General features: G+C 39.8%; 1 protein-coding gene across 1 annotated transcript in view; it reads right to left on the bottom strand.

The window, feature by feature from the left end:
* Positions 1 to 25,593, bottom strand: part of Rb1 (RB transcriptional corepressor 1) — a 199,842-nt gene extending 174,249 nt beyond the window's left edge. The window contains exons 1-2 of the mRNA XM_045145284.1: positions 25,478 to 25,593; positions 19,840 to 19,966 (exon numbers count right to left, since the gene is read on the bottom strand). Of these exons, the coding sequence (XP_045001219.1) occupies positions 19,840 to 19,966; positions 25,478 to 25,593 (243 nt within the window). The remainder of the gene's footprint in view (positions 1 to 19,839; positions 19,967 to 25,477) is intronic.
* Between the last annotated feature and the right edge of the window lie 462 nt (positions 25,594 to 26,055).

The following is a 26,055-nucleotide window of genomic DNA, read 5'->3' as shown; positions in this document are numbered from 1 at the left end:
ACTTTGTGCATTTGGTTTCACATGGCTACTGGGTAATTGAACCCAGGTCTTTAGGCTTTCCAGGCAAGTGCCCTGTGGTGGTTTGATTCAGGTGTCCCCCATAAACTTAGGTGTTCTGAATGCCAGGTTCCCAGCTGATGGAGATTTGGGAATTAACGTTTCCTGAGGAGAGTGAATTGTTGGGGACAGGCTTATAATGGGTATTATTGCCAGTGTTTGGCACATTCTCCTGTTGCTATTGTCCACCTGATGTTGGCGAGGGAATTATTAACAAGATGTTTCATACAGATACATCATGTATTGGTACCCTCTTTTCCCTTGTCCCTGCCCCCATTCCATTGGGGATGCTCCTCAGTGGGGTTGTAGTTTATACTTATGGAAGCAGTACTCAGTTATACTGGGGAAAAGGGAAGGCCTCTGGGCATGATGTCTCAACCTGTGGCTCTTAGAATCTTTCCACCCCCTTTTCTGCAAAATTCTCTGAGCTGTGGTGCATTAGTTTAAGTCTACTTCAATGATGAGCTCTTAGGAGCCTCTGGATCTCTACTTTGGTAGGTGTTGAGTATCCTCAGGGTCTGTCTCCTATACCCTGGCACTGATTATTAGGAATATAATGGAAGCAGCACTCTTGTTCATCTCCCTATTCTTCTGTGGATTCAGCTGTGGCTTGGCTGAAGTATGAGGGGTAGTTTATCTCCTCTAGTCTCACTACCTTCTGAAATAGAACAGATTCTCCAGTGGAGTTTGAAGTCAGCATAGTTGAAATGGGAGAAGCATGATTAATTTAGGGAGAATTTGATGTATGTAACACCTCGTTTAGCCAAACACTAGTGAAAGCTTGACACTGGAAAACATAATCTTTGTCTCCATAGGATTCTGATCTGGTTCACAAATCCAGATATGGGCTCCTGTACACTGAGTGGATTTCTTAGCTAATTAGAAAGCTATTGGTTATCCACTGAGGCTATGTGCCACTATTGTACTAGTATTTACATTGTGTCAGGATGTTTGCAGCTGAGTACCTTAGACCTCTGGTTGCTCAAACCATTTTTGGCCATTTTTCCCTAGCAGCTCATGTAGTACTTTTCGGCACTAGACAGGCTAACTGTCTGGAGACTGGCTTTTTTTCTAAATTCCAGCCAGGTCACTCCATGCTCTGTGTCAGCAGCATTATGCTATCTTCAGCAATAGGTTCTTAGCTTTTGCCTCAGACAGATAATCAAATGGCTTGACAGAAAGCTGTCCTGATTTGGGGACCTAATATAGGTCTCTCCAATCAACAGCTCAATGTAGGTAGCAACCAATCTCTGGTACTCTCATGGTTCTTTTAATTTGCATTTTCCTAATGGTTAGGGCTGGTGAACATTTTCTTAAGTGTGTGTTAGCCATTTGTAATTCTTCCTCTGAGAACTCCCTATTCAGTTCTCTGCCCCACTTCTGGAGTAGGTTATTTGATTTTTTTCATTGTTTAGTTTTTGAAGATCTTTGTAGATTCTAGATATTAGGCTTCTGTCAGTGGTACAGCTGGCAAAGATTCTCTCCCATTCAGTGGGTAATCTATTGGCTCTGCTTATGCTGTGTTTGTACAAAAGCTTTTCAGATTCACGAGAACCCATTGGTTGAGTGACTGTTTAATTTCTGGGCTACTGGTGTTTTGTTCAGGATTCCTTTCCCAACTCCTACATCATGGAGAGTGCCTCCTATTTTATCTCCCAGTGGGAAAAGAAGTTCAGGTCTTATATTAAGGTATTTAATCCATTTGGACTTGATTTTTGTGTATGGAGAGATGCGTCGATCTAGTTTCATTTTTCTTCATATAGTCATCCAATTTGCCCAACACCATTTGTTGAAGATGATGTCTTTTTGCCAGTCTACATTATTGAGACATTTGTGAAAAATTAAGTAGCTGTAGTTACTTGACCTAAGGTCTGAGTCTTCATTTCTATTCCATTGGTCTATATTTCTGTTCTTATGCCTGTATCAAGCTGTTTTGTTACTATATAGCTTTGTAATACAGCTTTATATTGTTTATGGTGATGCCTCAAGAGGTGGGTTTTTTTTTTCTTCCCGAGGTTATGTTTGGATATCCAAGGTCTTCAACCATTCCATATGAACTTAAGAGATCATTTATTCAAACTCTGAAGAATGATGTTGGTATCCTTATTGGTATTGCATTAAATCTGTATATTGCTTTTGGTAGAATTGCCATTTTCACAATATTAATTCTACCTATCCAGGAGCACTGGAGGTCTTTCCCTCTTCTCAAGTCCTCCTCAACTGTTTTATGGAGGTGTTTTTTTTTTTTTAATGTTTTCATTATATAGGTCTTTCTCATCCTTGGTTTGTTATTCCAAGGTATTTATTTTTTTGATTTCTTGATATTGAAAATGGGACAGCCTGATTGATCTATTTCTCTGTATATCTATCCTTTGCATATATAAAGGCTACAGACTTTTGTGCATTGATTTTTATATCCATCCACCTCACTGAAGGAATTAAGCACCTTTAGAAGTTTTGAAATGGAGATTTTCAGGTCACTGATATATAGGATCATGCCATCTGTAAATAGGGCTAACTTGACTTCTTCCTTTCCAATTTGAATCCCTTTTATTTCTTTCTCCTGTCTTACTGCTTGAGCTAGTACTTCTAGGACTATGTTGAAGAGCAATGGGGAGAGTGGGCACACATGTCTTTTTCCTGATCTCAATGGGAACTCCTTGAGTCTTTCCCCATTAAGTACGATTTGGGCATTGGGTGCTATATATAGCCTTTATTGTGTCCACATATAAATCATCCATGGCTATTATTTCCAGAGTTATGAACATGAATTGGTGTTGTACTTTGTCAAAGGCTTTCTCTGCATCAATTGACATGATCATGTGGTTCTTATGGTTAAGTTTATTTATGTGGTATATTACTTTGATTGATTTCCATATGTTGAACCATCCCTGCATCCTTGGGATGAAGCCTATGTGGTCAACGTGGATAAAGCTTTGATGTGTTGAATATTGTTTGCAAGGATTTTGTTCAGGATCATTGCATCTAAATTCTTCAGGGATATAGGTGTATAGTTTTCTTTTATTGCATCTGTCTGATTTGGGTATTAAGATGATGCAATCTTCATAAAAGGAGTTGGGGAGGATTCCCTGGTCTCCAATTATGTGAAACTGTTTAAGAAAAATTGGTTTCAGTTCTTCAATGAAGGTTTAATAGAATTTTGCTGAGAAGCCATCTGGTCCTGGACCTTTCTTTCAGGGGAGGTTTTTGATTACCTTTTCAATCTCCAGGGATGGGATAGGTTTGCTCAGGAGATTAGTCTGCTCTAAGTTGTTTTGGTAGGTTGTGTGGTCTAGGAATTCATCCTTTTCTTCCAGATTACCCAATTCTGTGGAGTAGAGGTTTGGGAAGTATGCCCTGATGACTCTCCCAATTCCACTGATGTCTGTTGTGACGTCTCATCTTTCATTTCTGATTTTGTTAATTTGAGACTTCTCTCTTTTTTGTGCTTGATCAAATTGGGCAGGGGTTTGTTTATTTTTTCAAAGAACCAGCTCTTTGTTTCATTAATTTTTTATTGTTTTCTTAGTTACCACTTCATTAATTTTTGCTGTGATCTTGATTATTTCATTCCACTTAGAGCTCTTAGAGTTGGATTCTTCTTGTTTTTCAGTGTCTTTAGGTGGACAGTTAGGTTATTCATTTGGGATCTCTCTGTCTTTGTAATGAGGCTTTTAGTGCTATGGATTTACCCCTACGGACTGCTTTCATTGTGTCCCATAAATTTTGGTAGCTTGTGTTTTCATTATTATTCAATTCTAGGAATTTTACAATTTCTTTTTTGATTTCTTCCACAACCCATTCATTGTTTAAACATGTGTTAAAAGGAGCTAGTGACGTTCTTAATGTGCCTCTTGTTGTTGATTTTTAGTTTTAAAGCATTATCTGATATGATGCAGGAAATTCTTCAATTTTTCTTTATGGCCTAATATATGGTCATTTTTGGAGAAGGCTCCATGGGCTGATGAGAAGAATGTATATTCTGTATAGTTGGGGTGGAAAGTTGTGTAGATGTCTGTTAGGTCATGCTCTATGATGTTGTTGAGCTCTATGATTTCTCTGTTGATTTTCTGCTTGGATGGTCTCTTGGTTACAATAGAGTACGGAAATCTGTGACTATTATGATGCTGGTGTTTATTTGTTTTGTTGTTAAGTAGGTTTTATTTTATAAACTGTGGTGCACCTTTGTTTGGCACATATAGATTTATGATTGTGATATTCTCATGTTGGCTTATTCCCTTGATGAATAAGAAGTGGCCTTCTTTGTCCTTTTTTATTACTTTGGTTTAAAGTCTATTTTATCAGTTATTAATATAGCTGTGCCTGCATATTTTTTTTTATTTTCAGTTGCTTGGAATATCATTTTTGATCCTTTCACCCTGAGGAGGTGTCTATCTTTAGTGGTGAGGTGGGTTTCTTGAAGAAAGCAGATAGAAGGATCCAGTTTTTTTTATTACCCTGATAACTTTTGATGGGTAAGACCATTATTATTATTACTGTGAGGTACAAATTAATCCCTGCCATGCTGAGGTACATTATGGGGTTTGGTGATTCCTTGTATTTTGTACTTTTTTGAGCCTGGTCTAGTTTTGGTTATCATGATCTTGTTGTTGGCTCTCGAGATTTGGTGTTTGTCCTGTGTGGAGTATTCCCTGAAGAATTCTCTGTACATATGGCTTTGTGTTCATTTAATCATAGAGTTGACTTTTTTTCATGGAAAGTTTTCCTTTCACCATCTATTATGAGGGATACTTTTGCTGGGTAGAGTGGCTTGTGTTGGAAGCCATAGTTTTTTAGACTTTGAAGTGTTCCATTCCAGGCCCTTCTGGCTTTCAGGGTTTTCATTGAGAAATACGAGACAATTCTGATGAGATTGCCTTTGAATATAGTGAGTTGATTCTCTCTTGCTGCTTTTAGCACTCTCTCTTTATTTTCATTGTTAAAGAGTTTTAACTCTGATGTGCCTTGGAGAGTTTCTTCTTTGGTCTTGTCTGTTTAGTGTTTTGTGGGCTTCTTGTATCTGGATGGGCCTCTCCTTGGAGAGATTGGGAAACTTTTCAGCAATAATTTTGTTGAATATGTCCTCTATGCCTAGGCCTGGATTTCCTCTCCTACTGGTATATCCATTATCCTTATGTTTCATCATTTTATGGTATCCCACAGTTCCCTTGTATTCTGTTCACTTGATTTTTTTAACTTAGCAAAGTTTCTGGCCTCCTGATCAATTTCTTCTATCCTGTCTTCCAGGTCAGAGGTTCTGCCTTCCACATGAGTAACACTATTAGTGAGGTGCTCTAGAGAGATTTTTATAAGCTCTATTTGATTTTTTGTTTTCTGTGTGTTGTTTTGCATCATGTCCATCTCTTTTTTGACGTACATTTCAGTTTGAGTTCTGACTTTCTTGATGATTCCTGAAATTCATTCTTACTTTTGATCAAGTCTTCATTAAGCTTATCACTCACCTTCAATTCATTCATATCTCCTTTGAGGGCTCTAATGTTTTCTTCAATCAAGTTAAACCTACTGTCAAAAGCTGACCATGCTAAGAAATGACTGTGTTCAATATCACTGATAAGATTGTTGGTTTTCCTGATGGCTTGCTTCCAGTTCAGCAAAATTCTTTTGATCAGAGTTTCATTAGTTGTTAGGTTTTCATTTTGGAATTGAATTTCTGTTAATCTCTCTATAATTTTATTGGAGGCTTCCATTGTGGGACTAGCCATCCTTGGTGGAGATCTCTCAGTTTTCTGACTTTCATTGGCTTTTTCTGTGTTGTGGTCTACCCATCTTGAGAAGACACTTTATTCTACTGAAGAAGAAGCAAGTTTTTGTCCTTGTAGGATCTTCAGAGGGTGTCCTTTTTAATGTGAGCTGGATTGGTATACTGGTGTACTACAGGGTTATAACTACAGATGCACAGATTATGGAGATTGCAGGTACATCAAAGGTACCTGGGGAACTGGTAGCTCTGACCTACTCACTCCACTTGCAAGTACTCTTCCACACACAGGAATCATGGATTGGGGAACCAGGCTTCAGGAAGCTGGTGAGCCTGGGGCAAGAGGCCTGCTCCTACAGTGGCCAGTGCACCCTCTGTCTCAGGGGAATAGGGATGTTAGTACCCAGGGGCCATTCAGGTTACCAGAGCAAAAGGCCTGTTTCCAACCCCCTCCCCCACAGGGACCAGGCATCCCCAAGCCAGGTGCAGGATAACCTATTGGAAACTGGGAGGAGCCAGGGAACAGGGATCTGGCCTCCTCACTCTGCACCTTGTGTGCCTTCTGCTGCACACCCTCAGGCACAGGGTGTCCAGGAGCTGGGCACCCAGGGGGCACTTATATCAGGAAGGTGGTGCAAGGGGTCTGCTTCTGCAGCAAGCTTGCAGGGTCCTAGCAGCCATAGGGGGACCTACCTACCTGGAGGGACCAGGGAATTGGGAGGAGCCAGGGAACAGGTATCTGGCCTACTCACTCTGCACCTCACCTAATATTAATATTTTAAAACACATTACAAGTATATATTCTCAAATGATTGAAGTTAAGGAAACTGACAATATCAAGGGTTAGAAAGGATGTAAACACTAAAGCATCAATGACAAAAGTGTAAATGGTGAAGCCACTCTGAAAAGTAAGTCTGGCACACCCCGATAACATTAAATCCAAACTTTATATAACATCAAGCAATTCTACTCCCAGATACATATGACAGAAGAAATGAGAGCACTAGACTTGAATGTTTATGACAACTTAATTCACAGTAGACTAAAACTGGAAAAAATTCAAATATACAAAAACATGTATGTAAACTATAATATATACATACAATTAATGCCATTTGACAAAAATTCCTAATAAATATTAACATATATAAGTCTCAAAAGTATTATACTGAGAAAAAGCCAGACACAAAAGTAACGTCTGATTCCTTTCATATGAAATTCTAGAAAAAGGCCATACTAGTCTTTAAATGTCAAAGAGTAATCAGTGCTGCCCAGGAGCCAGAATGGAGATGATAAGAAAATTACTACAAAAAGAAATAGGAAAACTTTCTGATGTGAGCAGGAAGTTCTAATCCTAAATGGCAATGATTACATGTGTAAAAGTACATGTCAAAACTTATCGAACTGGGGGAGGGGAGGGTGATGATTCAGTGGGTAAAATAACTTATGCAAACATGATGACCTGACTTTAAATTCCCAGCACCTATATAAAATGTAGGAAGGTAGAGGAAGTGGATCTCATAGCTTGCTGGTTAACTGTCTAGCCCAATCAGCTCTTCCTTCCTCCCTCCCTCCATTATTCTATTTCTTTTAAAGGCTGGAATATGAAGTAACTAAAGTTACTAAAATGTACTAAGTTTACTCATTCTTTTAAACACCAACAAAATATATTTGTGTGTATTGGGGGGGGGGATTAGGACTGAACCCAAGGCCCCACAAATGTTAAGCAAACTTTACACCACTGAAGTAAATCCCCAGCCCTAAAATTTCAAATTTTATTAGAATATATCCCACTCAATTCAACACAGGATATTTGACATAAAATATCTAAAGAAAATGTTTGATAAATAGATTTAGATTTATAAGCACCTGTAGAAGTGATCTAGGAGAAAATATGGATGTTATTTCATAAATGGTGGGAGTTTGTTGTTGTTGGGACAAGCTCTCATTCTGTAGCCTAGGCAAGCCTCAAACTCCACAAAGCCAAGGATGATCCTGAATTTCTGGACCTCCTATCCCTACCTCCTGAGTGCTGAGATTACAAGCATGAGCTAACAATCTGATATTATGCTGTGTCAAAGAACAAATCCAGTGCTTCATGAATGTTAGGCAAATACTCTGTCAATTAAGTGACACCCTCAGCTCTTTTATACATTTTTTAATTGGTATGTTTTGAAGGCTAGATTTTAATTTTGAATAAGCATGATTTGTTTTTTTTTCTTTATTATGGTTTGTACTTTCAGTGGTGATGTCTATGAAACCTTTGCCTAAGATAATTTCATAATTTTCTTATACATCATGTTGAATTTTAGATCTGAGACTCATTTTTATAAATACTATGAGGTAGTAAATATTTTTTTTACAACTAAATATCCAAAGTGCTCCAGCTTCAGTTTATTGAGAGGAATATCCTTTGTCTATTGAATTACTTCTAGAAAATAAACTAACAAGGTATGTGCAAGGTCTTTTTCTGAATTCTCTATTCTGTTCCGTTGATCTACTTGTCATTCACCAATACCATAAATGCTTTGATTACTATACTTTCAACTTTTTGCTCAATTTCAATTGAGTTTCTGTTATCTTCACCAACAGCTATACTCTTAACTCATGGTCTTAATTTCTATTTTACTAAGACATTTGAAGAATCACATCTAAAGCATCAACAGTCTTCTCTACATTCAGTCTTGTGTGGGCGTGTGTATGTGTGTGTATGCGTGTGTATGGTTTTTCGAGGTAGGGCTTCACTCTAGCCCAGGCTAACCTAGAATTCACTATGGAGTCTCAGGGTGGCCTGGAACTCAGCAATCCTCCTACCTCTGCCTCCTAGTGCTGGGATTAAAGGTGTGTGCCACCACTCCTGGCTACATCCAATCATTTTTAATTCCACTTAACATCTAGTCTTACAATATCTATGCATCTAATCTATGAGCATTCAACTATGAATTTCTTCTGATTTTGACATACACATCCTCTCATCTCTTTAAAAATCTACTCTACTAATTCTTCTTTCTGTCTTTAAACTTCTCTAACAGTTCTCTCTTAAAATTTTATTTTTCCTTACAAGTAAGCTTGTATCACTTTAAAAAAATTACAATGTTTTACATCTCTGTTTCCTCACTACCCCCACAGACTCAGCCTTACTAAATACATCCATCTCTCACTGTTCTCACTATTCTATACATTCACCATACATGTTCCCACAGTGCACACATTCTGTACTTACTGAACATAACCCTTCAGTTACACAAATACTATTCTACTGAGGTTCTTCTAGTTCTTCAAAGCCTTATTTGGGCTTTCTAAGCTGAATGACATTTTTGGATTTACCTAGCAAGGCCTCTATGCAGTATGTAACATCGTTGCAAATGTTATTCTTTATACCACCACTGTGGAACTTTCTTTCCCTAGTTTTTGAAACACTGACAGCCTTATTCTCTTCCCTAGGTCACAGTTTTTTCAGGGCCTTTCCCAACCATTCTCTCTTTGTTTTGTTATGTTTTCTTTATTGTTTTCAGAGTGTCTCTCATATAGTCCAAGCTGGCTTCAACCTCACTATGCAGCCTAGGATGGCCTTGAACTCATGATTCCCTTTCTTCACCTCCCCAATCCAAGGAATATGGGTGTGTGCCATTATGTACAGGTGTGATACTGAGGATTGAACTCCAGGGCTTCATACATACTAGGCAAGCAATCTACCAACTGAGTTACATCTCAAGCCCACTATCATTATTTTTCTTTTGAGGTAGAGCCTTACGCTAGCCCAGGCTGACCTGGAATTCACTCTGTAGTCTTAGGGTAGTCTTGAACTCATAGGCATCCTCCTACCTCGGTTTCCCAACTGCTGGGATTAAAAGTGTATGCCATCATACCTGGCCCATTCATTCTTTTTATCATCAATCTCACCACACCCAGTGCATCCCTATCATCTCCTTGGTGATGATTTTAGATGTCCTGTATATTCTTCATTTTTTGTTCTGCTTTTCAGCTTCATTGCTCTGTTCAGCTCCAAGCTTTATCATCCAGAGGCACGTTACAACCTAAAATCTGCCACCCATTTGCTTTCTTGAAAATTGTTAAAGGGGCTCAGAACAGCACCTTAAAAATTATTCTTAAGCTACATGTGGTAACAAACACTTTTAATCCCAATATGTGGAAGGCTAAGGTAGGATGATCACCTTGAGTTTGAGGCCAGCCTGGGCTACAGAGTGAGTTCCAGGCAAAGCTAAAATGAGACCCTGTTTTTCTCCCTCACAGCAGAGTGAAGAAGTGAGAACCGCCCCAGGACTTACTAAAGACACATATGCTGCATCCCCACATTCAGTGGCTACATCACTCCAACCAACACTGATACCATGCCCAAAAGAAAGGCTAAAGCAAATGGTGAAGAAGATAAAGCCATAGAGAAGGACAAGTCTCAAGCCTGTCTGCTAAAGCTGCTTGCAATAGCCAGAGGCCAAGCCTAACAGTGTCACTACAAAGAATGGAAGGCAAGAATGAGAATAACCCTGCAGAATGAGGAGATGCCAAAACAAAGCAGGCACAGAAAGCTGAAGGTGCCGGAGAGCCAAGTGAAGTGTGTATGATACATAGTTTGAATACTATTTCTATCAAGATTTATAAAAATGTACAACTTTGTTTTACTTTTCAAAAGGATTTATTTAAGAAAATGGGTATACCAGGGCCTCTTGATGCTACAAAACTCTAGAGGCATGTGCTACTTTATGTGTCTGGCTTTATGTGGATACTGGGCAGGCTTTACAAGCAATGCCTTTAACCACTAAGCCATCTCCCCAACCTTCATTTAAAAATAATTGTTCATTTTTATTCTTTTATTTGAGAGTGATAGAGAGAGAAAGAGGCAGATAAGGAGAGAGAGAAAGAGAATGGGCACACCAGGGCTTCCAGCCACTGCAAACGAACTCCAGATGTACGCACTCCCTTGTGCATCTAGCTAACATGGGTCCTAGAGAATCGAGCTTTGAAACAGGGTCCTTAGGCTTCATAGCCAAGCATTTAACCGCTAAGCCATCTCTCCAGCCCTTTTTTTTTAAGTTATGACATTATCACACAGAACACTTGGTTATTTTCTGGGGTGGGGGACATATATGTCACTAACAGAATGTCTCCTAAGCTTGAGTGATGAGGAAGAAAACTTTCCTATCCTTTTGGGTCCCAGAAGGAGGGATGCCCTGATGTTGACACATATGGCCACCTTTGCACAAATACCTTGTGATAGGCGAAAACTCAAAATTCATTTTTATGCTCTTACTCTCCACCACCAACATAGACTTACCAGAGACCTTTTGGGACCTAACCCCTTAAAATTGGTTTTTCCAGTGTGTCAGATAGTCTAGACTTTGCAGTGGCATCATTAAGATATATTCCTGACAGTGGTGTCATTTCTAAAACACTATCATTTTTTCAGAGTGATAATTGTGCAATTTTCATTTCATTTCCTGAAAGGCAGGGTCAGCTTTTGAAAAGTTATTAAACAAAAAAATGTTAAGCCTCATTCTAAATTCTTCCTGTTCAGAAAATCAAATGAAGAACTTTACAGTACTTTCTGATTTTGGTAGTCCACATAAGAAGGGAATCTGAAAATTTCTGTATTCCCATGGCCTACCTGAAAAACCATGATTGCTATGAAAAACATCTTTAAAAGCTGGATACAGTTTGGCTTGGGAAAAAAAAAATAAAAATAGGGCTGGAGAGATGGCTTAGCATTTGAGTGCTTGCCTGTAAAGCCTAAGGACCCCGGTTTGAGGCTCGGTTCCCCAGGTCCCATGTTAGCCAGATGCACAAGGGGGCGCACACGTCTGGAGTTCGTTTGCAGAGGCTGGAAGCCCTGGCGCGCCCATTCTCTCTCTCTCCCTCTATCTGTCTTTCTCTCTGTGTCTGTTGCTCTCAAATAAATAAATAAATAAATAAATTAAAAAATAAATAAGTAAAATAAAAATAATATGCCATAAACCCTCCACTTTACTTGTACAGCATTAGATGGCAAGAGTCGATTACTAAGAATATTCTTAGATGAGCACAGAAGGAGAATGCAGGAGTGCATAGCCACAAAGGAACATAAAATCTAACCCTGCTTGAACTCAATCACATTGTGAATAAGACACTATCTTTGAAGGGAGAGTTGACTCTATTCCGAAAAATGTGTATCTGGTAACTTTAGTCTACCCAGGCCCTCTGACAGAAGATAAATGAGATTCCTTCCCTTAAGAGTGACTACACATCTTTGATCCCAGCACTTGGGTGGCAGAGGTAGGACTATGACTATGAGTTTGAGGACAGCTTGGGACTACAAAGTGAGTTCCAGGTCAGCTAGGGCTAGAGTAAGACCCTACCTCAACAAAAAAAAAAAAAAAAAAAAAAAAAAAAAAAGAGTTACTACAGGGCTAGAGAAATGGCTCAGCTGATAAAGTACTATAAGTACATGAGTTCACATCTCCAGGACCCAGGTAAAGCCAAAAGCTACATAGCATGAGCTCCTGCAACCCCAGTGCTTCTATAGTGAGATGGTAGGTAGATAGAGAAGAATCTCCCAGAACAATTAGAAACCTTGCCTCAAACAAGGTGGAAGGTAAAGACCAACACTCAAGGTTATCCTCTGACAGTTCAACTCTAGTTGTCAGCTCAACAGAAAGCTATGGTCATGTCTGTGAGGGATTTTCTAGATTAGGTGGGAGAGCCCAGCCTAACTGTGGGTAGCACCATCTGGGTCCCTGGACTATATGAAAAGAAAAAAACAAAACTGTTTCAAAGGAAAAAGAAAGGAAAGGAAGAAAAGGAAAGGAAAGAGGAAAGAGATGGGGTAACAGAAAGGAAAAACATACTGGACATCTAATTCCTATAACTCATACTCAATTCCATTAATAAAAGATATCTTACAAAGCTGATATAACAATTCCTTCTACCAAATATAACACTGTAAAAGAGAAAAACACTACTAATGAATAAATAAATGGATACTAGTCTCTCAGTTTTATTGGTAAATGACTGATTAAAAAATTACTTATATTTAAGGCAAACAATATATTTTGATGTATATACAGAATGAAAAATGATTAACACAAGATGATTAACTAATCTATTACTTCATATAGTTACTATTTTTATATGCTAAAAGAAATTTAAGATCTATGATCCACAAATTCCAAATTTTCAAAAATTATTGACTATAGTCACCATGTTATCCAAGGTATCTAAAACCCATTCACCTTGTAATTATAATGTTGTACTCTTACCAAAATCTTCCCATTTCTCACAATCATTTTTTACTTTACATGTATTTTATTTTTTAATTTTTCTTTTTTGTTAAGTATTTCAATGTATTCACTTGAGAGAGTATGAGACAGAGAAAGAGAGAATCAGAGTATGGGCATGCTAGGACCTCCTGCCACTGCAAATAATGGGCTACTTTGTAAATCTGACTTTACATTGGTACTGGAGAATCGAACCCAGGCTGTCAGACTTTGCAAGCAAGTGCCTTTTAACTGCTGAACCATTCTCCAGCCCGTTTTTAGTTTTCTCAGGAACTTTTACACTGTTTCTTACATAAACACTGTACCAATTTGCATTCCCTCCAAAAAGTGGGTTCCTTTTTCTCTACATTCTTTCCAAAACCTGTTCTTTTGACTTTGATCACAGCTACTTGTAATGCATAAAAATGAGCTCTGTGGTTTTGATCTGCATTTCTCTAGAAATAGTGAATGAACTTGAGCAACTTTACATATTTCTATTGGCAATATGTGTACCTTGCTTAGAAAATGTTCATTTGGTTTTTTTGCTCTGTGTGTGTGTGTGTGTGTTTTCACATGCATAGGTATACATGTATGCCCACATGGAGCCAGAGTTTGATATTGGGTGTCTTCCTGGATCACTATCCATCTTATTTACTGAGGCAGGGTCTTTCACTTGAACCCAGGATTTCCTGATTCAGCTAGTCTAGCTAGTCAGTTTCCCCCAGGGATTCCCTATCTCTGCCTTTCATGCACAGGGAGATTACTACACTTACCTGGCCTTTTAGTGGGTGCTGGGAATAAGAACTCCATTCTTCAAACTTACACAGCAAGCACTTTATACATATATTTTGGATCGACCCCTTAACAGGTATATGTTTAACAGAAATTCCATAGATTTTTCATTTTGTAGACTGTTTCCTTTGCTGTGCAGAAACACTTCAGTTTGAACTTCTAAGCAAGACAGCAGATTAGAAGCTGCTTCCTTGTGACATGATTAAAAAGTAGGGCTGGAGAGATGGATTAGCAGTTAAGGCAGTTGCTTACAAAGCCTAAAGACCTGGTGGCACCCTAGCAGTTGCAGTCGTCACATTGGTAGGTACCTGTAGTGGAGGACATGGGCTTTGAGTGGATGGCATGACAGCCAGTCAAAGCCCAGAGTCTATCCTGTGTTTTCTAGAGAAGTGCGCTATGGATCAGGTTATATGGGCAGAGGCTCTGCTGCAAAGACACTGGGCTTGGAGACCTAAAGATAGGTGAGTAGTCAGTCACAGCACTGGCATACAGAGCAGCCTGCAGAACAGGACTCAGTTTTGGTAGTTGGAGAGGGAAGATTCTGACAGGGCAAGACTTGTGGTAGAAGGGGCAGGGATCATTTTTTAGCCAGCCAGCCAACCAGAGTATCCTGCCTCTGGTACATGACCCTAGGCTCTTAGTCCTGTGCAGATCTGTGGTCCTGAGCAAGGACATATATGCTTGTGCAGCAGGCACAGGCTGTGGATATGGAAGGCAGGTGGGAAGCTATGGAGCTGCTGGGTCTAACTGGCCAGGGAGAGGGGATTAGACAGAAGACCTTGTCCTTTGGGTCATCCTCCACATTGGCAGCCAGAGGTTCCTTGGGCAGACTCAATGAAAGCTGCAGGGGCAGCTTCCAGTGTAGGGGAGTTCTCTGACCTAGAGGTTTGGTCCCATGGAGTTTCTAGTAGCCCACTTGCTGGAAGACTTCTGAGTGCCACATGGGCCATGACACTGGTCCCTGCCCTGGGCCCACCACAGGGTGTCTAAGCAGCCATGAGCATCCTCCATGCAGCTTTTGCACTACAACAACATGTCCAGCTCTGAACAGTCCTTCACCACTGGCTCAGGAATCTCAAGGATCTGTCCACTCACAAAACGGCTTCAATCCATAAAAGGGATCCACCCTGTGCACATGTCCACTTTGCCCTGAGCCACATGTACTTTAGAATAAGTCATCCACAAAACTGGGCTTCTGCACTGAACCTAGGGGCACCTTATTTCCCCATGGCAACAGGGATAAGGCAGGGCACAGCAGGCCACACAAAAAATGGACATGCTGCCTAGCAGCCAGCAGAGCTCACTGTACTGTGCTGAGAGAAGTGAGCCTAGACTCCCAGTGTTCCTGCTGGCTTGCAGGATGCAAAGCTAACAGTTATTGTCATTGTTGTCCTTTTACTGAGATATTAAAGCTTGTAACTTAGGTCTTCAGTCTGGCTACTGGAGATGTCACTGTGGGCGGATCCTAGGGTCCAGCCCTAAGGTGTGTTTGGTGGATCTGGAATTCCAGCCTAAGAGATACAGACAGCAGTCTGAGTTCTGCCTGGCTTCCCTAGTGTTTGGCTGTCCATTTTTACTCTCGCAAAAGGTGGTGGGTTATCTCTTTTTTCTCACATTGGGGAACTTCCCCTGGAACTGTAAGTTTAAAAAAATTCCATTCTTCACTTCCTATAAACTGTGTTGGGTTTGGAAGTTCATTCCAGCAATGTGAAGCTGACTGTGACTGATACACATAGACTTATTTTGATCAATAAAACCAAACAGAACTGTATTTTTATACTATAATGGTGAGAAAGTAAAATCAATCCATGTATCTGCCTGAAGTGCAATTTAGCAGTAACTGTCAAGTCATAAAAACTGTTTGTAGCTCTTCTGGCATAGAGGAGGGTAAAGAGGGGCCCCTTTATACTGCTGGTGGGAATACGGAAATCGGTATGGAGACCTAAAAAGAGAACTACCGTATATACATACAACTAATGTTGTATATATACCCGAAGAACTCTAAGTCAACATACCACAGAGATATATGCCTATCAGTGTCTACAGCAACACTGTTCACAATGGCAGAGTAGACAATCAGCGTAGGTGTCCATCAACTGGTAAAAGAGTAAGAAAATGTGGTATAATGGAGTGTTACGTTAGTCCAAGTATAAAAAGAATGAAATTATGTTGCTTGCTGGAAACCAGATGCAATTAGAGATCATAATGAGAGAAACAAACCAGACTTAGAAGACAAATATCAGGTGTTTTCTCTCATTTGTAGGTGGTAGATTTCACATTAATACATAAAGCAATTTGTATGTACATGGTGTGGAAGCATAAAGAAGGAGGAGTACAGAAGGACATATTGGTCTTAGTAGCTTATCCTCACTCTACTTCAGTGTCTTCATCTATAAAATGAAGATTTCACATTTTGAATGGAAAATAATTATCTTATATTTCATATCTCAATAGATTAACTCACTTATTTGCAAAGTGCTTACACTATTCCTCTGACATATAAAAAATAGCAATTATTTCCTGCTGTTAGTATTATACATGTACAGATTCATACACACAAAGAAAAACTGGAAGAAATATGTCAAAAATATTAAGAATTATGAATTCTAACAAAACTATGAAACAATAAGAAAATCTATCACTGCTTGAATATTAGAAGACATTAAAAATTGTTTTATTAGATATGCTTGTATTTTAAATCATTGTATCACAGTGAAGAATTTATGAATAAAATATCTAAGATTTGTTTTGAAATATTTTGGTAGGATATATACATGGAGAGAGTTTTTTAAATACATTTTTACAACAGTTGAATCTTTGAAAATATAAATAAGAATGGTAAATTCTTAGCCAAACTAACCAAAATAAAGAGAAAACCAAAATTAATAAAACTAGAAGTGAAAAAAGGAAAGTTACCACAGATTCCAATGAAATTGTGAGAATCACTAGGAAATACTTTAAAAACTTCTATTTCAAACAAAAACCTAGAAAATGCAAAACAAAATGAGAAACTCCTATTAATAATAACATCACAAAAATACCTAGGTAACCAAAAAAGTGAAAGTCCTCTACAATGACCTCTACACTGAAAACTGAGATACTAAATAAAGAAACTGAAAACATGATAAGATAAAAAGGTCTCCAATGCTTATAGCCTGGCAGAATTAATACTACAGAAAAGGCTATATTACCAAGTGATCTACAGATTCAAAGAAATCCCTATCCAATTTTCAGTAACAGTCTCCAGATAATTAGAAAACCCAATCCTAAAACTCATATGGAAGCACAAAAGACCCTGAATAACCAAAACAACCCTTAGCAGAAAGAGCAATGCTGGAGACACCTCAATGCCTGGTCTTGAATTATACTACAGAGAGAGCCATTGCAACAAAATCTGTATGGAGTTGCACAAAAACAAACATGGAGACAAATGGAATAGCACACAGGACCTAAAGTCCACACAGCTACTGACACCTCATTTATAACAATGGAAGAAAAGATTGTTTCTTCAAATGGTGCTGGGAAAACTGTGTATCCACCTGTAAAAGAATGTAACTTGATCCATAACTCACTTTGGCCCAAAATCAATTCAAAATGAATCAAAGGCCTAAATATAAGACTTGAAGTCTTTGAAACATAGGACATAGGAAAAAACACAGTAGGAAACACAGGTAAAACACTTCATGATACAGGTAGGGACAAGGACATTCCGTAAGAAGACTCCAAGAGCAAAGGAAACAACCTCACGTTGCCAACTATATATCAAGTGGAAGTAGTATCTATTAGTATCTGGCACTTATAAAGGACTGCAGAAATTAACCACCAAAAATTTTAAAAAATCATCTAATCATTAAATGAGCCAATTAACTGAACATATACTTCTCAAAAAAAGAAATACAAATAGTCAATAAATATTTCAAAAAGTGTTCAACACCCTTAGCCATGAAGACATGCAAATTAAAACTGCTTTGAAATCTCTTATCACCCAAATCAGAATGATTATCACCAAGAAAATAAACAAACACTGATGAAGATGTGCAAAAGAAGAACCCTTATATATCGCAAATGGAGATGTAAACTGGCACAGCTAATATGGAAGTCAGTGTAGAGGTTGCAACGATACAACCCCAGGGTGTATACCTGTATTACTTTGAATGTATGACCCCATGGGTTAAACTTCATGTTTAAGTATATAGCAGTCTGCTGGAGGGGGTGTGTATGTCCCTTGGGGAGAATTTGAATTCCAGCCCAAAAGTATAGAGAACAGTCTGAGCTCTGGGGTTCCTGCCTGCTGCTGGTTCATGCTCACTGCTTTTTTGGTATTTGATGGTTGGTGGTTGTTGCTCTCTCTCCTTATGTCTATGAATGGGAGCTAGCTTCTTCTGCTATTGATGGAGCTTCCTCTGGATCTATAAGCTTCTCTTCCTCCCATAAACCTGTTTGGTTGGATGTTCGTCCCAGCAATGTAGAAACTGACTACAATAATACCCAGGAACTGTAAGTCAGCATACTACATCTATGTTGATACATTTATGTTTGTACATCCATGTTTATTGCTACACTATTCACAATAGCTAAGAAACAGAAACAGTCTACATGTCCACTGATAATTGAATGGATGAAAAATATGATTCATAAATATGATGGAATTTTATTCAACTACAAAGAAAAATCAAATCATGACATCTGTAGAAAATGATTTCAAATGGACATCATTAAATTAAACAAAATAAGCCAGAGACTCAGAAAAACAAATACCCAGGCTGTGAAGATACCTCTGTCAATAAAGAGCTTGCCTCCTTCCACTGAGTCAATACTGATTCTGATTCTCAGTATGCACATCAAAATGGTAGGTGTGGCAGTATTTGTCTGTAATCCCACTGCTGGGGTGAGGGTCAGTGCAGAGACAGGAGGATCACTGGAAATAACTAACCTAATTTGTGATCACTAGGCCAATGCGAGACTATATGCTGATTGTGAAGATACATGGTTGTCTTCTGTCCTCCATATGTATGCATGCACATATGCCTGGACCTGCACATATGTGCCCCAACAAACCAAAAAGACAACACATTTCCTCTCACATTCAAACTTTAGATTTAAATGTGTGCATGCCTATACGTACACTTGCAAACATGTGTGTGTTAGCATATGTAGGAAGGGGTCCATGAGGGGGAAGGAAAAATCTTAAAGAATGGACAGGAAGGAAAAAAGGCAAGACAAAGCAATGGAATACATATGACATGAAATCAGAATGTAGGGACTATCTAGGGATGCCAGGGGACCAAAACAAGAGGAGGGCAAGAGGTATTGGGGAGTATAGTAATGTATAAAAAGGCTAGAACTAAACCCATTACTCTGTATGCAAACTTAAAATAAAAATTTAAAAAATAAAAAGAAATAGTTTTAATATCAACATAGCTTAAGTTACTACTAGTTCTGGGTAATGGAATTATCACAAGCTTTTACTTTCTTTATACTTTCCCATTTTACCAATTTTCTACAGCAATTTAAAATTACTTTTTAAAAATATTTTTTTTTATTTATTTGAGAGCTAGAAAGAGGCAGATAGAAAGAATGAGTAAGACAGGGCCTCCAGGCATTGCAAATGAACTCCAGATGCATATGCCACCATGTGCATCTGGTGGGAGCTGGGGAATTGACCCTGGGTCCTTGGATTTCACAGGCAAGTGCCTTAACTGCTAAGCCATTTTTCCAGCCCTGTGAAATTACATTTTGTGTGTGTGAAATAAGGTCTCAGATAGCCCAGGCTGGCCTTGAACTCCCTATGTAGTGCAAAATGACCATGCACTTTTGAACTCCATCTTCCACATCCCGAATGCTGAGGTTACAGGCATGTGCCACAAGATCCAGTTTATGCAGCACTGGTGATTAAACACAAGGCCTCATGCATGCTAGGCAAGCACTCTACCAACTAAACCAGATCTTCGGACCCTGAATTTATTTGTAAAACAAAAACAAAAAAATTAAAAAATTTTAAAAAAACTTTAAGAAACTCCTTACCAATACTCCATCCACAGATGAAACTTTCTCCCAAGTTAACCAAGCTCTTTCTCTGACATGATCTGGTATCTTTAATTTCTGGCATAATGCAGTAAATTCAGGTTCTTCAGTTTCTTCAAACTCAAGCCTACCAAGTGAAAATAATTATATAGTAGACATACATAAATCAAATGATCAAGTAAACATTTGTTTCAATAGTTTGCACATAGTAGCATTGTTCTGAAAGAATATCACTATGTACTTTAAGGTCTTATTTTATATTTGGAGAATTTTAGCACTTGCTTATCTCTTTCATGGTCCTTCCAAAATAAAAATACCACATAGTGAAAAACAGTTGCTCTTAGGATGAATCAAATATAGTCCAGACCATCAAAACAGCTTTGTAAAAGTAAGTAGGATAATAATAGCAGCAAGAAGAGAAAACCCACAGACTATATTACACAGTGAAGTCAGTGTCAGTGACCTTGCTAATCTCTACACCTGTTGATATTTCATTTCTGAAAGGATTAATTTGATTAAAAAATCATTTATTTCAGCTCTATCTCATTTCCCTTCCTTTATGAATTTTTTGTTTTCTGTATTTTTTAAGGCAGGGTATCACTCTAGCTGTCCTCAAACTCACAAAGATCCTCCTACCTCAGCCTACTGAGTGCTGGGACTAAAGGCATGCACCACCACACCTGGCGTCCTTGACCTTGCTTAACCACAATATGAAATCAATAAATCACTAATTATTTTTCATTCATTCACTAGCCATTTGACATATAGTAGTAAAAGTATGAGGAATGACTTAACTCTTGATTATTTCCTATGATCCTATACAAATATCTTAGATGCATGGTTTTACTAAGTCCCCAAACCAGACCCATTCAGCAAGTACTTACTCTTACTCATCCTTATTTACAAATATGTACCCGAACACAGAATTAAAACATTTATTGAGATCAGCAAGGAATGAATAATCAGAATACAAACCCCATAGTCTAAACTCCATAATCCATGCCCTGACCACTATTCTGGGCTGGCAACTCCCCATTCAAAACAGTTAACTTCTGGTTGTTTTAATAATGAAAATGTCATGTTGGTTCTACCCACAGTTTCTTTTCCAACTATATTACTTAGGCCAAAGACAGAAATAACATCTCAACTAGCAAAACTAGTAATAGTCCCTATCACTGAAAGTACAGTTGGACTGGGCATTAAATCCATCTTTAAGCAAGTCTGTCAGCTTCAGAATGTACAGCTGTAGTTCTACTTTTTCTAAGTACAGTCATGTGACATTTAATGACATTTCAGTCAGCAACAGAGTATACAACAATATTTCTATAAGATTCTAAGAGTTCAATGAGCCTCGTCTCAAAAAGATTATAAATAAATACCTCAAAACTTCACATCTCTTAGTGAACAACATCTACATCATACTGTTGTAGTATTCAATACTCAGGTTTGGGTGAAGCAGGTATAAACAAAACTCCTACACTGACACTTGTAGAAAAATACAGCATATTCTATAGCATATAAGACATAAAAATAAATGACTATGTTACTGGTTTGTATACTTATTATATTATAGTTTTATCGTTATTCCTAGGGCAAACCCCTATTAGTAAGCAATAAAGCTGCCTGCAAAACGGCAGCTTCGAGTATTCACTGTTTACTATCTGTCTTGACTACAGTAAGAAACCACAATGAGTGACTGAGCTAGATCATCGAAGTTTGAGTAAGTCAATTCTACAGTGTTCATACAAATTTCATTTACAGCACAATTCACTGAAGGTAATGGAGACTTTAGTTATATCTACAGAGATCAACTGTCAGTGCTAATAAAAACCTCTGTGGCGAGGATGAAATCAGAGAATCACTCCCATTCACAATTGCATCAAAAAAAATAAAGTACCTTGGAATAAGCCTATCCAAGGTAGTAAAGAATCTCTACAATGAGAACTTTAAAACACTCATGCGAGAAATTGCAGAAGACACTAGAAAGTGGAGAAACATCCCTTGTTCCTGCATTGGAAGAATCAATATTGTCAAAATGGCAATTTTACCTAAAGCAATCTACCCATTTAATGCAATCCCTATCAAAATTCCAAAGGCTTTCTTCATGGAAATAGAAAAAACAATCCAAAAATTCATTTGGAATCCCAAAAAACCCCGATTATCTAAAATAATACTGAGCAGCAAACATAAGGCTAGTGGTATCACCATACCTGATTTTAACCTATACTACAGAGCCATAGTAACAAAAACAGCATGGTACTGGTACAAAACCAGACATGTAGATCAGTGGAACAGAATAGAGGACCCAGATGTAAGCTCAAATAGCTTTAGCCACCTGATATTCGATAAAAATGCCAAAAAAACTCATTGGAGAAGAGACAGCCTCTTCAGCAAATGGTGGTTTGAACACTGGATATATGGGCTGGAGAGATGGCTTAGTGGTTAAGCGCTTGCCTGTGAAGCCTAAGGACCCCAGTTCGAGGCTCGGTTCCCCAGGTCCCACGTTAGCCAGATGCACAAGGGGGCGCACGTGTCTGGAGTTCGTTTGCAGAGGCTGGAAGCCCTGGCGCACCCATTCTCTCTCTCTCTCTCTCTCTCTCTCTGTCTTTCTCTCTGTGTCTGTCGCTCTCAAATAAATAAATAAATAAAAATTTTAAAAAACTGGATATATATCTGCAGAAGGGTGAAAATAGATTCTTCTCTCTCGCCATGCACAAGAGTTAAGTCCAAATGGATTAAAGACCTTCACATCAGACCTGAAACTCTGAAACTGCTAGAGGAAAAAGTAGGAGAAACCCTTCAACATATTGGTCTTGGCAAAGACTTTCTGAATACAACCCCAATTGCTCAGGCAATAAAACCACAGATTAATCACTGGGATCTCATGAAATTACAAAGATTTTGCACTGCAAAGGACACAGTGAAAAAAGCAAAGAGGCAACCTACAGAATGGGAAAAAATCTTCGCCAGCTATATATCTGATAGAGGATTAATATCTAGGATATACAAAGAACTCAAAAAGTTAAATAATAAAGAATCAAACAAGCCAATCAAAAAATGGGCTATGGAGCTAAATAGAGAGTTCTCAAAGGAAGAAATACGAATGGCATATAAGCATCTAAAAAAATGTTCTACGTCACTAGTCATCAGGGAAATGCAGATTAAAACTACATTGAGATTCTATCTCACTCCTGTCAGATTGGCCACCATCATGAAAACAAATGATCATAAATGTTGGTGGGGATGTGGAAAAAGAGGAACCCTTCTACACTGCTGGTGGGAATGCAATCTGGTCTAGCCATTGTGGAACACAGTGTGGAAGTTCCTAAAACAGCTAAAGATTGATCTACCATATGATCCAGCTATAGCACTCCTAGGCATATATCCAAAGGACTCATCTCATTTCCTTAGAAGTACGTGCTCAACCATGTTTATTGCTGCTCAATTTATAATAGCTGGGAAATGGAACCAGCCTAGATGTCCCTCAACTGATGAGTGGATAATGAAGATGTGGCACATTTATACAATGGAGTTCTACTCAGCAGTAAAGAGAAATATGAAGTTATGAAATTTGCAGAAAAATGGATGGACCTGGAAAGAATTATACTAAGTGAGGTGACCCAGGCCCAGAAAGCCAAGCACCACATGTTCTCTCTCATATGTGGATCCTAGCTACAGATGATTGGGCTTCTGCGTGAGAATGAAAATACTTAGTAGCAGAGGCCAGTAAGTTAAAAAGGAGACATAAAGAGAAGAGAAAGGAAGGGAGGAGAATACTTAATAGGTTGATATTGTATATATGTAATTACAATGATTGTAATAGGGAGGTAATATGATAGAGAATGGAATTTCAAATGGGAAAGTGTGGGCGTGGGGAGGGAGGGAATTACCATGGGATATATTTTATAATCATGGAAAATGTTAATAAAAATTAAAAAAAAAAAAACCTCTGTGTCAATGAGTAATCAAAAACAAGCCTATGATCTTGGCTTACAAGAGAATTTCTGATAGTTCTCAACATTTAAAGGTAAATAAAAACGAAAATGAACTAGGTCCTTCTTTTCCCATGTGATGATCAGAGTTAACTACTGATGCTTACTCTCCATTTACTAAGAATGCATCGAAAGCTATGTAGATGACATTGGACTTTTTTGGAGTACACATTACTGCTCTTTCCAAAGAGAAACGTTATAATATTGGATGTTTCAAATTTAAATTAGAAACTAAAAGTGAAATCTCTTGCAACACCCTCCCACACAAGTTTACTTGTTTGGTTTATGTATTCAGAGTATGGTTTGATTTGACATATAAGGCAATCCATTTAAATAGACATATTTTTAGAAGCCTTGGTCTGAGGTTTTTAAAGAGTGTGGAGAAAACAATAAATAAATAAATATATAAGGGAGGTAAAACGGAGCATGGCATCCTACATGGTGGTGCATGCCTATAATCCTAAGCACCTGGGAGACTAGTAAAGCAAGATGGAAAGTTCAAGAAGTGGGCTGCACAAGTAGATTGCCTCAAAAAAAGAGGACTTAAGCATGAGTGGTGAGGAACAGAATAATTTGAGACCTGAAGTCTCAAAGCCAGTGCAGACAATAATAATGACATTCACAAACTTGATGTAAATCACACAGCAGCAGAGTCAAGAAAAATCACATGTGGAAATACAATAAATATTAGTCATTTCTACTGAATCTGCAGACTTAAGCTTAGATGCCACTAGTAATTAAGGAGGAAAGTTCCTTGAGAGAATAAGGATGCCACTGATACTGCACCAAAAATAAGACTAATACACCAAGATCCTTGATGGTTCAAAGGGAACACGTTAAGAAATAATGATGCATACTAAGGCCAATTAGCGCACAAGAAGAGTCTTGTCCAATAGGAAAAGGGGAGAAATAAAACTTGAGAAACATTTTAAACACTTGTGCTTAATGCGTCATCAAACTTTTGCCCGCACAGCAGCCTTTGCTCTCTGAAGTTATGCTCCACCAGTTTCCACAGATGGCTTTGAATCCCTAAGGCCTCCAAGCATTGTTCCAGGGAAACCCTACAAAGCCCGATGAGTACCTCGCGGGCAAGCGACACGCACGACCCGAACTTCACACCCAGGGCTTTTCCGGGCCTCTCTCAGGGCGACGCACCGATGCAGTGCGCGGCCACAGGAAAAAGACAATCAACAACTGTTGAATCGCAAGTCAAAGGACCCAGGCGTGCTTACGATCTCCACAGGGGAAAAACGTCATCAGGCACTGGTCATTTGGGCTTTTATTTTTTTTCCACCTTTCTCTTTTTAAAAAACATTTAATTGGTGTTTATTATTTACTTTTGCTCTTGCCGGGGTTAGCAGTGGCCGGCGCCTCCGCGCCTCGGTCTGGCCGGAGGAGAGCCTGCACCTGTCACTTCGCTCAGGAACACGAGCCCCACCCGCCCGGCACCTGTCAAGCTGAAGCCGAGACCCCTCCGGGATGCCCATCCCCTCCACGGAGAACCGAACCGAGCGCCGACCGCGTCGCCCTCTCGCCGCGGCTGGGCGGAGAGGCTCCGACCGACAGCCGGCGCCCCGCGAAGACGCGCCCGGCCCGCGGCGCCCTTCCCGCCCGCGTCCCGCGGCCCGGCTGGCTCGCTCACTCACCGGGCCAGAGGCAGGTCCTCGGCGCCGCTGTCCGGCTCGGGGTCCTGCTCCGGGGGCGGCGGCGGGGGCTCCAGGGCTACGGCGGCCGCGGCTCTCCGCGGGGCTTTGGGCGGCATGACGCGCGGCCCGGCAGGCTCTGGAGGCGCGCGCAGCGGAGCGGCCCGGCGGGCACGCGCGCGTCGGCCACGCCCCGTCCCCTGCCGACTCCCGTTACGAAAATAATCCGAAAGTCCCCTGAGAAAAACCGGACGCGCCCGGCAACCGAGCGCCGCGTCCAACCGCGGGAAAACGTCACTTCCGCCCGCGGCGTCACGTCCGCGAGGCTCCCGGGCCGTGGGCGTCTGCGGGGACAGGAGCGCGGGGCGCGACGCGGGCGCGGAGCCAAGCCTCCCGGGGAGCGGGCGCGGCCGGACCCGCCCGGCCCAGGCCCCGCCCTGGCCCCCCCCCCAGCGCGGTCGCGCGGCTGCCGAGCTCGCCCGCCCTGCCTCCACCCGTCCGAAACAAATTCAAGCGTGCAGCCCAGGGAAGACGCCCTTTGCCAGTCACTTCCCAAGTGCGGCCGAGTTGTTGATCTCTTG

This window comes from Jaculus jaculus, chromosome 3 (assembly GCF_020740685.1).
Source record: "Jaculus jaculus isolate mJacJac1 chromosome 3, mJacJac1.mat.Y.cur, whole genome shotgun sequence".
Classification (NCBI taxonomy): Eukaryota; Metazoa; Chordata; class Mammalia; order Rodentia; family Dipodidae; genus Jaculus; species Jaculus jaculus.
Note: the sequence above shows the minus strand (reverse complement) of the source record. Positions and strands in the feature narration are given on the sequence as shown.